At 32.0% G+C, this 12,637-nt stretch overlaps 1 protein-coding gene across 1 annotated transcript; it reads left to right on the top strand.

Moving 5' to 3' along the window:
* The first annotated feature begins 1,884 nt into the window (after window positions 1-1,884).
* On the top strand, window positions 1,885-10,692 carry LOC107437022 (uncharacterized). The gene is made up of 3 exons (XM_016048885.4): window positions 1,885-2,144; window positions 7,683-7,780; window positions 9,259-10,692. Exons 1-3 carry the CDS (start codon window positions 2,087-2,089, stop codon window positions 10,492-10,494), a joined length of 1,392 nt encoding a protein of 463 aa, XP_015904371.2. The 5' UTR covers window positions 1,885-2,086; the 3' UTR covers window positions 10,495-10,692.
* Window positions 10,693-12,637: the final 1,945 nt, after the last annotated feature.

The following is a 12,637-nucleotide window of genomic DNA, read 5'->3' as shown; positions in this document are numbered from 1 at the left end:
TACATATCCTTGTAAAGTGGAAAAACTAATAGCACAATTTAGAGAAGGACATCAAGTAGACGCATCCAAGTTAACGGTGGGATTCAAACCTGCTACCTCTCCACTTCAGAGTGTTCTGTGGAATGTTGAGAGAGCTTCGAACAACACCGTAGTCAAGCATCACTGGCTGTGGTCAGTGTGTGGGTGGATGACCACTTGGATCAGTCCGCGTAGGGACCGATGGTGTGTGGTATGGGTCCTCATTAAACTGTTCTACCGTAAAGTGCTCGACTTCGCTCGCAGATCGTCGGGCTACCGAAGCGGGGGTGCCATCCGCTATGCAGAGGATCAAAATTGTGATGGCATGTCTTCGGATCATTCTCAGGGATGTTTTTCAGACCGTCCCCAATAGCCGATTGTGCAGCTCTAGTGAGACGTAAATGAGCTACATACAGCAGCAACAACAAAAATCAAAAATATAGCAAATTTCATTTCTCCAACGTTTATAAAATGCACGTGATGTACATTAGTCTTGAAAACTATGTCTACTTTACTAGTATATACACTTATAGTAGCACTTTATATCTACATATTTTATTCTGAACAGAGCTTCGAATCGGATAAAAAAGGCGTGTAAAAGCTGTTGCTTAATTAAAACCTCCATTACACTATGTATAAAGTTAGACGACTCATACACAGATTGGACACAGTCACTTTCTTAATTGAGATTAATCTGTCAATCTGTTAGCTCACCTGCCCTCCAATATAAATATTGTGAAGGTCACGAATGTATCTACCATATTTGTCTTTCTATTCTTAATGAGAATGGATCTCAGAGTACTAGTGCGACGATTACATGAAACAAAGATCTCATTAAAAGTGAAAGAGTAAGATGGTTCAAAGCCACCACCATTTGTAAAAAATAAATAGAAACAATTCTAGCAGTGCCAAAAGATCTGCTTTAACTCAAAAATATAAATGGTTTGGTACAACACATATGCTTGCTTGAAACCAACCAAAATATATTTTTCGTTCTGTAAATCTGGTGATGGAATTTTTTTATTATTATTTTTTATTTATTTACATTATTATATGCATAAGCGGGCATAGTTTGCGTCCTCAATACAAAAAAGCGCTTTAAACCCTTTGTTAACATAAGAACATATAGCTGTTATTGCAGTATTTCATTTACGTCGCACTAGAGTTGCACAATGGGCTATTGGCGAAGGTCTGGGAAGCATCCCTGAGGATGATCCGAAGGCATGCAATCACAATTTTGATCATCTGCAGAGGGGATGGCACCACCCGCTTCAATAGCCCGACGACTTGCGCGCGAAGTAGAGCACTTTACGGTTGAACAGTTTAACGAGGACCAATACCGCACACCCTCCGTACCTATGCATACTAAGAACCTATAGCATATATTAGAGAAATGCAGTACAACAATCTATCCAAGGTCATAATGGGATTCGAACCTGCTACCTCCAAGCTATAGAGCACTTGTTGGGAGGTATATACCACTCGTAACGAAGGCCGCTTCTGACAAAATAAAAAGTATATATAGAGTGTATGAAATTTTTCACGGGTTATGAATAAGGAGTCTCTTCCTTTTCACGTAGTTGTTGTTGTAGTTCATTTGCGTCGCACTAGAGCTGCACAATGGGCTATTGGCGATTGTCTGGCAAACATTTCTAGGAGGATCCGAAGACATGCCTTCATACTTTTGATCCTCTACAGAAGGGATGGCACCCACGCTTCAGTAATCCAAATACCTGCACGCGAAGTCGAGTACTTTACGGTAGAATAGTTCAACGAGGACAAATACCGCACACCCTCGGTTGCTACACAGAATGTTTCAAGTGGTCACTCACCCGCACACTGACCGCAGCCACCCCTTCACGTAGTGACACCATCGTTAGACCAAACTTTTCGTTTACCCAAATACAAAAAACGGATTAAACTCAAACGTTTTAAAAACTTGGTGCTGTAATAGTGACAAATATTTTTTTATAACATACCTAATAATCAATCAATCACATTCCGCAGATATAAATTATTGCCCTTTGCATTGACTTTCTCTTTTATTCAGTTATACATTTTTTTAGAAATGGCTATCGTAAGAAAGTTTACTGTGTTTCTTCTTCTTTTATCTGTGGTAACGCTAAGTAAGTACTTTTAAATCTTGGTTTATTTGTTAGTCATGAATTTCCTCAGATATTTTGTTTTGATAAAATATATTAAAGTTTAATTTGAGTATTTCTTATTGTAATATATAATGGAAATACTTTAAGGGGAATACGATTAAGAATAATTTTATATTGGGTATTTAAATATTAACAGTTATATAACGAAAATTGCACTTTAACAAATAACACTTGTAATATATGAAAATTAAAAGTGTTACTTTTGTGAGTAAAAACCTGAATAGTAAATTTTTGTTAGCATTCTTTGAAAGAAAAGAGAATTAACGACAGTTTCAAATTCAATTTATGGTAGGTTAAAATTAAATATTCAGAAAATCTTCAAATTAATGTGAATAACTATGACATTTTAATGGAAAACATTTTTGGAAACATAAAGCATTTATACGGCAGTTCATTTTTAATTACCTTATTTACATTTCTACATTACACTGTCCCTACATTAATAAATCTGACTACCAGAGAGCAAGTACGTAAAAAAATATTTTTTTTGAATCCTAAACTGTACATTCTATGTGGTATTTTGAGTGTGTTTATTGTATGGGCAAGTTATAGTAATTTTTCTTACGTACTTTATACAAAGTTAAAATCTCAATGTTTTATATTTATGAAAGTATTCATTTCATTAGCGTAACTACTTTTCGTCTTGAGATATTTGACCATTTTTTTCTATACTTTGGCTATAATTGAAATTAAGGCTTTATTGGAATATTGCATAAACCTTTCTTCATAAATAGACACTTAGTTCTTGCTTGTATGTGACTACTAAAATTTATAAGTGTTTTTTAATCGCTGCTCTTAGTAGTTAGAAACCCTTACCTGAATTTAAATACACAATGAGTGATTAATATTTAACAAAGAAAAATTCAAAATCTTGCATCACTATTGAAAAGATAAAATCATAAAAGCAAATTCGACTAAAGCCAAGGAGGTGGAAAGTAATGTAACGTGTTATCGTGTCAAACGTGTAAATAAATTAAATCAAACTTGTAAAAAATGTAACATGTCAAATTAAACCTATATCCTTCCTTGATATTGATTAGTAAGATTTTAAAAAGTTTTTCTCTCTAAACTATACATTTTTAAACTCTAATCGGTGATTTTTTTTTGTGAAATATTCTTGAAATATATTTGAAAGCTGCTTTCGGAAAACCCAAAATATTGCAGTATTAAAATCATTATGACCCCAAATTAATTATATTTACTTCAACAATCACTTGTGAACCTTGCACAACTGTAATGAATTACAGGGCTTTTATTTGCTTTAACCACCAGAGCAAAGTTTATAATATTATAACTGCCTACTACGTGCAGAAAACTGTATAACGTCTTTAGGCATCAATTCAAGGGGGAAAGCACCTAATTTAAGTTTTAAGGATAGTAAAACTTAAAACCTCTAATGCATATTTCTTATGGAATTAAATTCTTTATTTAGGTAAATATTTAGCTGAATCAAAGATTTTATAAAGAAACAAATGATTTTTAAAAAAAGTTAATAATGATGTCCTTGATTATTAAAATTTATGATTATTAAAATTTAGATTTTTAGCTTTTTTTTTTTTCCATTTAAAAAAGAACCACGATGGCTAAGTGGTAAATATCAGCCTTTTACAGCGACAGTCAGCTGAACTGTCATTGTGAAGAGCTGGAGTTCAATCCTCAGCTGTGGCTTGAAGCCCATCCAACATAAGATCGACAGGTACCAGCTTGTCAGGGAAGTCAAGATGACTTATATTCAGTGCTGACCACATTGCCACAGTCTCTTAGCTGGTCATGAAATTGTGGAGTTTTAACCTCCAGTACCTCCCGGCCTCATTCCAGTAGTTTTCTTTTTAATTTTTTTGCCCTTTCCCATCATTGATATTTTATTACACAATTCTTTTCGTAGGTGTTTGATTAGTTTACCTCTAACATCCACATGTCTGTGCACGAAACTGATAACTACTTGTAATTTATAACTCGTGGGTTTGATCCTTTCTCCACTTAATTTGATTTTTACAATTTATCTAATTTACAGGAGCGAATTTATAATTCGTGGGTTTGATCCTTTCTCCACTTAATTTGATTTTTACAATTTATCTAATTTACAGGAGCGAATTTATAATTCGTGGATTTGATCCTTTCTTCACTTGATTTGATCATTACAATTTACCTAATTTACAGGAGCGTAATTTATTCTACCAGCTTGTTTATTACCCGAGAAGCTGATACCTAATTTAATTGTTTCAGTTCTAGTTAAACAGACTGAAATTGTGAGAGAAAGTTTTAAATTGTAGGACATCATATTAAACTAAAATGTTTAAAAGTTTAACTCAGAAATTATAGACAAATTTAAGCCTTTTGTGGAAAATAAGCACGTATTTTATTTTTCTTACTGAGCCGGAACTTCCTTATCGTATTCAAAGTACTCTCATGATACAATATGGTTTACTTTAGCAATGTTATAAGACACAATTCAATAATATTAAAAAGTTATAACAGTTTCATTTTGTCGTGCTGCATTATTATTTTTTCCCTAATTTTTTTAACTTAAATTTAGTCTCATTACGTTATCTTAATTTTTGCACTGATTACTAAAAAGAACTTACTATCTTCGTAAAAATAACTTAAGTGATTAGATCTGCAGAAAAGAAGGGCCGTAAAATGAGCGACTTTGAAAAAAAAAAAAAAAAAAAAAGCTTCAAATCTTTGTCTGCGTCAGCTTCGAAACTTAATACTTTAGGAAAGTTCTATTTATTTCTGTAGAAACACAAGGAAAAAACATGTCCAATTTGAGATCTCGCCTCTTTTTGATTTTAAGAAATTTATGTCTCCTACAAAGAAGTAAACTATTTTATTCTTCGTTGCCGACTCTCGTTACATTGATTTGAGACCAATGTTTCTTTCCTTCTCTATTGTAGTGGTTGGTCCTTATTGAAGTTTTTTTTTGTTGCTGAAATTCATTTGAGCAAAATTATAAGGTCTTTAAATAGGGGCGGAAACTAAGCAAACTAAGAGGTAGAAAAAAAGTGACTGTTTTTTTTAAAAAAATTAAAAAAATTAACTTTAAATAGACAAATTAAAGTCTTACTTAGTCTAAAATAATGTTTGATATTCATGATTTGAGTGCTTAACAACACTTGAAATTGACATATTAGCTTGAATTTTGTCTTTAACTTGAAACTTTAATTATATCATGCTCTTTAGGGGTAGTGTATAATTTATTCTAATTCCGGCACCTGCTTTTATACTCAATAAGAAAGACTTGGAATAATATTAAAACCATGTTGAGAAAATATTCATTTCATAGTTTTTCTAGTATGCGATTCCACCCAATTTAAAACAATCACTAATTATAACTTATCATTGCAGTTGAGCCACAATACTTCCAATATTTCCGAATACGATTTTCACCTAGGTAAAAATACTTTTGCGTGTTGTTGCGGTTGTTTTCTAGTGGAAATTCAGGACACGTGTGAAGTACTGTTTTAAGAAAAAGAATATTTATTAGTAAATTGATGAAAAATACCGCTGTTGGAAAAATGCCTTCTCACTATATTGTGAAATATTTTCTTATTTAATTTTCTAACAAATTTTTTCTATCTTTATGAGATGCCTGAATGAAAATCATAGCAAATGTATAAGGTTAAAAAAAGATATAAAACCCCATATTTTTTTTGAAAAACATTGTAGGAAAAGTTCCTTCACGAAGTTTTTTTTAATTTTTATAATCCTTTTTGAGTAAACTGAACTCTCGTTCTTCGCCTATGAAGTGCTGCTCATTAACGTTAACCAATGAATACCTGTGAACCTAAGTCACAGAGGTGAGCAGCATTGGCCAAACCATACTGCCACATATACCCGTTCATATGGTGGGTCACATTCACACAGCAGAGAACAACACACATAGTGAAACTTCCCACAACCATTTGGCTTCGCAATCCGGCATGCTGACCACTAGGCGGGCTTAATATCTTGAATATAAATTCTGTTTACACTTCAAAAACAGCTATTTTATTATGATTTTGAATTTCAAAAATTTTCTAGTTTTAAAATATATTTTTTCGTTAAAAATGCGATTTATCTAAATTTTTAGTTTTTAAAAAAAGGGAGTTCTCGACTGAATGTTTGTGGTAGAATGTTCCATTCGATCCCATATTCAATTCCCTCTTTTAGCTCTGAATAATTTACTTTAAGATTAACTTCGCACGTTTGGGTATGCATCCGATAAAAGTCATAATTGTAAATCTTGGTTCAGATAGAAATCAAAAATTTTCGATAGAAGTATGAAAAGGGAAAAGTTTCATTAGAAAACAATTATAAATCGAAACTTAAATTGATACATTGCTACGACGACTAGCTATTATAACTGGAAAATTAATAACAGTTATGTTACTTTTTTACTGTTTTGCGTTAGGAACTAGTTCTGTTATTTTTTAACTGATCTACTGTAATTTGAAAGTATTCAATTTTCCCATTAGTTTCTTTGAAAGTCATCGTCATGCCAATTATGTATAATATTGCAATTTTATTCTTAAGGGTGCCTGTAACCCCCAGAGGTCGCGTTCCAATGTGGACTGGCCTTTGTAAGAAAAACATCAAGAATAAAAAAATCACCTTACCTGCAAAAAACGATTCCCTTTCCAACACAGATACCCAGGGCATAAGAGTTTTCTTCTCTGGTCATTCGTCTATGCGGACAATTGCTTGCAGGTAGCTGAAGCTGTGAAAACCGTCCACGGCATCATCCACTAGATTGTCTAGAGGCACAACCTCCCAACCAACTGTTATTTGCCCCACATTTTCATAGAAAAATAACTGTTTGTGTGTCATATTCACTAGTTTTAGTGTATTTTAAGTTATTTTCTCTATGTAATTTTTTTTTCAGTATAAGCGTTCATATAATTTTATGTAGTTAACAAATATCACAATTTAACCATAATATTTATTAATATACAAAAATAATATTTATATATAATATTTATGTATGAATAATAATTTTTATATAATATTTATTGTATATTAAAATGTTCCAAAATATTTATACGTATTTCATGGTGAAAAGTATTCCCCACGCCTCTAAAAATCAGGGCACATTCTCTTGTAACAAAATGAAATGGGTATTATCGTGCATTTAAAACTTCACAACTGAACAAATGGACATTTTATTTCTCATTTAGTTTAGAGATAAATTATATGTTAGCTATATTATGAGCCTGAATACTTCACTCGTTCAATACTTAATATAAAATGTTTATTCTAGTACTTAAAAATTTAAAACTAAAGTTTCTATCTAACCACATCTACTTCCCACCTATTAATAACCGTAACTCTGAAGTACTACAATACGTTTTTGGAAATTTTGGTAGCGAAATTTATTTTTCCTTTAAATTTGTGGCGACTCAAAGCTAGCAGTAATTTCAATTTCTAATATGTGTGTACTTTTTTTATCCTTCTAAATCTTAAATTGATAATGTAAGAATCAGTTAATATGAAACTGAGATTTTTTTTTTTTTTAACCAGGTGAAGGTAATGAAAAGATATTCGACACTTATTTTAATGGTCACTGTTACTGGACGGAAGAAGTGTCTTACCATGTGCACTACTCATCAGGATGCAAGGTAAGAAAACATTTGTAGAAAATGATAGGTAATAAAGTTAACACGTAAATGCTTAATTCTTCCATATTCGTTACAAATAGAAAATACGTGTCAACGTTACATGATTTTCCCACTTTCCATGCTTTTTCCTCACCATTACCATGGTTATGGGAACTTTTACATTTTTTCCTATGGCAGTATGTTTCAGTAAGAATTGAAATATACTGATATGTATGTTGACAACTGATATGTGCGATACTTGCTTGCAATACAAACATAGAAGTTAGTCAAGAACTGCACTTAAAACTATATCGAAGTACAATTTTTATCGACATTTAAACTCGTAATATCTAAAACTCTCGCAGAAACTATTTTTTTAATTGATTTTCACAAAAGGTGATGGATGAAGAAAATACGGCTTAAATCTGGCGGCTTAATCTTAAATACGGAAATTAATCTGGCTTAAAATTTCAGTTGTTAATATCAAGATATAAAGTGTACACAAATATTAAACAATATTTTCATTTGGTGAAATATTGATTAGTAACTTCCCTATATTTATAGCATTAATCTTTATCAGATAATGAATTCTGTCAAATAATTTTCAAAACTAAAGAAAAAATTGAACATTTGACTCTGACCCTTTTTTTAGAGAAAGAAAAAGTCGAAGCACAATTGCGGTATTTACAGCATGTAGTAAATACCATAATTTTTTTTACTACATTTGTAAAATATTTGACCAAAGATGGTTTTTCTCTGAAAAAAATGCTATATTTTCCGAGTTTTTACCTTATCAGATAGGTAATTTATTTAAGACAGTAGCACTTGGTAGTATAATTAACGATTAGAGTAATATAAATTAATTAGTTTTGAACATGTTAAGCATTTTAAAATTTTAAGTAAAAGTTAATACTCTTTTTAATGCTTATTCATCTATTAATCGTAGTTTTTTTTAATGTTTATTTAAAAACAGAATGTACAGAAATGTCCATTGTACGCCGGCTGACGGAGCTTCCGTAGTATAAACTATGTGTTCATACGTTTCTTAACCTTTGAACTAGTGATTCTAGTTATCTAGATTATCTTAATTTACGCTTCCCAATATATTTAATCAAATTACTTTGAAATATGCCCAGCAATAGATTTTGTTATCATAATTTAGTGATTTAGTGACTAATTTACATAGTGTTTCAATTTGGTGTCAAATCATTTAATTGCGTACGATTTCTGATCTATTTAAGTTCAATGTTTAAAAATAGTTTTAAAAACCCGTGAAATTTACATTAAGTTAAAATAACTTGCAATAAAAACTGTACAGGTTCATAAGTGGGGAAGTCGATAAGTTATAAGTGGGGGAGTCTATAAGTCAGACATTTCTGGTTATGGATTGATACGCATTTCTCAATCCATAAGTGCCTTGTCTCGTCTCGGAGTTTGCAACCATTTTTCTGAATCCCCGCCTATATATCAAAATTATTTAAATGAGGTTTCTATTTTAGGTTTATTTTACATGCCAACGTGGGAAATTCTTGGACTTTCACAGATGTCCTGAATCAACAGTGTTCAATACTAAAACACTTCAGTGTGATACCAACGGCATCTGTGAAGATGATACAAGCGTTAATCCAACTTATGAAGCTTGGTGGAAAACAGTAGTAGACGTAATTGACGAAGTTCTCGAAGTCTTAGAAACCAGGAAGGAAAACTCATTATCATCTAATCCAGAAGGAACAGCCCAAATTGAGAAGACTGTATCTGTTGCAGTTCACCCTTCATCAACGGTGCATTTAGTGGAAAGCATTAAACCAACAGATTGTGAACAGTTCTCAGTTGATGCAACAAGCCATTTAAAAGGATCGGTAAGCCTACCTGTCGAAGCAGAGTCCACTTCTTATTGTACTAAAGAGATAGATGCCTCGAACACCGTTGCAAACATTCCTAATTTAAATACCGAAGCAGTTCAATGTGATTCTAACGGAGTCTGCGAATTAGGTACAAGCGTAAATCCAGAGCCATCTCACTCAACTGCAACTTCAAGTAAAACAAAACATACGTCAGCTTATACTGTACCTATACAACTTGATACCCAAACTTTGAAAACAGAAATCTTTTCTTCATATGTTACGCCAAGGGCATTACTTCATGAAGATGTGTTAAAGGCTATTGACCAATTGGGTTCATCTTATCTTGAAGCATTTGCATTTTCTTCCAATCTAACAAAGGAGAAAAAATTTATGAACGATTTCATTTTTCCAATAGTTAAAGACATTGTTAAAAATTCTACTATTATGTCTAAAATAAATCAACTATTTGAAGTTCTGTTTGAATCTGCTGATCCTGTATTGTATCAAATATTAGACCAGAAAGTAGACGAAGATTTAGGGTCATCAATAACTATTTCTCTAAAAGATATCAAAGATGCTTGGGATAGAACAACGTTTCTAGCATATCCAATTGTTAAAGAAATAATGCGATACACCAGCTCTCTTGTCTTTGGAAAAGCTGCTGAGAATACAGAGGTTCTTTTAGATTACTTGGAGCTCGACGATATCAAAATAATGGAAAACATCCCATCACTATTCGGCGCTTTTCTAGATTTGGTTTTTAAATATCGTTTATTAAACAAGCCTTCAACATCTGATCAACTTACATCTTATTCATTGATAGAGATTCGTAAAGATATGAAAGGTTTATTTGAGATTTTATCCGAGATGATTGGTAAAAAAGTTGTTTAATTAGAATTGGAAGTGTTTTGAAAATGGCTCCAATATAAGTGAAATGATTGATGTAAACTGCATATTTTAAAAATTTAGTGTCTGAACTTAAATTTTAATTTGAATTAATGTTAGATTTAAGAATTTTGTAATTTGTACAAGATTTAAATGTTTTTGATATTTTAAAGTTTCTGTAATTAAAGTGTTTTTTTTTATTTATTTGTGTTCATTTTTTTTTTACAAACATGTAAGGAATGAAACTAAATTTTTTGCCCTACGTTAGCCATAGAAACTAAATTCTGTTTTTATGAAACTGAGATAATCAATCGGAATTAACTGTCCAATTAGTTAAAATAGTTTAAGTAATGCAGTCACATTTTGAATGCTCAAAGTATACATTTCCACTTTAGTACTTTTGTAGCACATAACGTTTTCTATTTTAATGTTATTAATGAATAGTTATTAGTTTAATGTAATTATTAAATAAAGAGCAAACTTTTATCAAAATATTTTTTCGTAACTTCATTTTTTAACTACAAAAAAGGACAAAATTATCAGCCTCAACTTTTAGTATGATTTTAAATGCAATACGCAACATTTTTAGCACATATAAATTTTACGAGTTATTGTTCTATTTAAATTATGATATGAAGTGAGGTAAAAATGAATAACTTTCTCGGGGAAAAGAAGGAAATTTAATTCAAATTACGAAAGATAATTGGGCATTTTCATTTCACTTACTTATATAAGAGCTTCTTATGAGAAAAAGAGTGAGTTGGTCATTTAAACATCTCATTGATTTAAACGAAAATAAGTTCCTTTTCAAAGAAAAAAAAAGCTGTAGACAGACGGGGATAATATTATAATAAATTATTCAAAACTATTTAGTGTATACTTTTAAATATTGATAAAATTTGGAACGTTTATGTACTTTTTCAATCTGAAGAAAAATCCAATTTACAAAAGTGAACACTAAAATTTCCTTTTTATGAAACTACTGTGTTATAGAATACTCAGTTCTCTAAAAAACTGATTCAATGTTGAACCATAGCTTTGTTCCACTTTTTTTTGTTATGACAAACGTTGAACAGTCCACCCAATTTTGAGTTTACGACTAAAATGATAAACTCCGTAGCCTTGTAATTTTAAACTCAATCCAGAAGACAAGGGAACTCCTGACAAAAGTATGGGGAGAAATTTGCCTTCGTGAAGGATTCTTTGATGGAACTAACTCTCATTTGCAATACATGGATAGGAAAACCTCCCATTGATAGCTTGATGACAAGGCAACTTTAACCCATAATCTGTCTCTAACAGACTGAGGATATTTTAAGTCAGCACTGTAATGGGTGTGCGTTGGGGGTGGAATTTGTATCGACCAGCCATCATTGGGATTCAGACCCGGGTTACCTCATTAGAAGACGAGTATTCTATCCTCTGAGGCTCTCTGTTCAAATTTGAAAAACTGTCTTAATTATTTTAAATGAAACTGTTATTCCGTATGAGCTAAAAGTGCTTGTTTCACATTTCAAAACAAAAATTGGCATATACAGCTCTTTACGGTAGAACGTTGGTAACCTGGTTACGGTTAACGTGGACTGATATACGCAGGCGGATCAAACGGCTGATATACGCAGGCCCTCTGTCTATACGCAGGCTGATCAAAGCGAACACTCAGCCGCTTACTGACCGCAAAAAGTGATGCTTGACTTCGGTGTTCTACTGGAAACCGTGTCTTTACGATCAGTCCACAGCGGCACTCAACCAACGCCTCCTATAAGTGAAAGCCTCCACACGGTTTTTTAGAAGTAGTCCGATCAGACCACTATGAAGGATATCCACTTACCGAACGATTCATTTAATACAGAATATAGTTAAAATAAGAAGGTGGTAGCAACTATATAATTAAAAATTTATTTTATTTATGAATATTATAGGCTTGACTTATTCACTTGTCAACCACTACAGATTCAATTCTCAAATATATATGATTAATTTCTCTCAGTTACTTTTATAAAAGGGTTTTTGGGTGATGTGCACAACTGGTTCACTTTTTAAACGGTCTGCGTGGACTACTTATAAAAGACCGTGTGGAGACTTCTTGATGTAGGAGGTGATGACTCAACCCAAGTGTTAACACTAACAGAAGAATTTGGAATTTGAG

The sequence above is a fragment of the Parasteatoda tepidariorum genome, chromosome 5 (assembly GCF_982258835.1).
Source record: "Parasteatoda tepidariorum strain Cologne lab strain chromosome 5, Ptep-v5.0, whole genome shotgun sequence".
In the NCBI taxonomy this organism is placed as follows: domain Eukaryota; kingdom Metazoa; phylum Arthropoda; class Arachnida; order Araneae; family Theridiidae; genus Parasteatoda; species Parasteatoda tepidariorum.
This window is presented reverse-complemented; position numbering and strand designations above follow the sequence as displayed.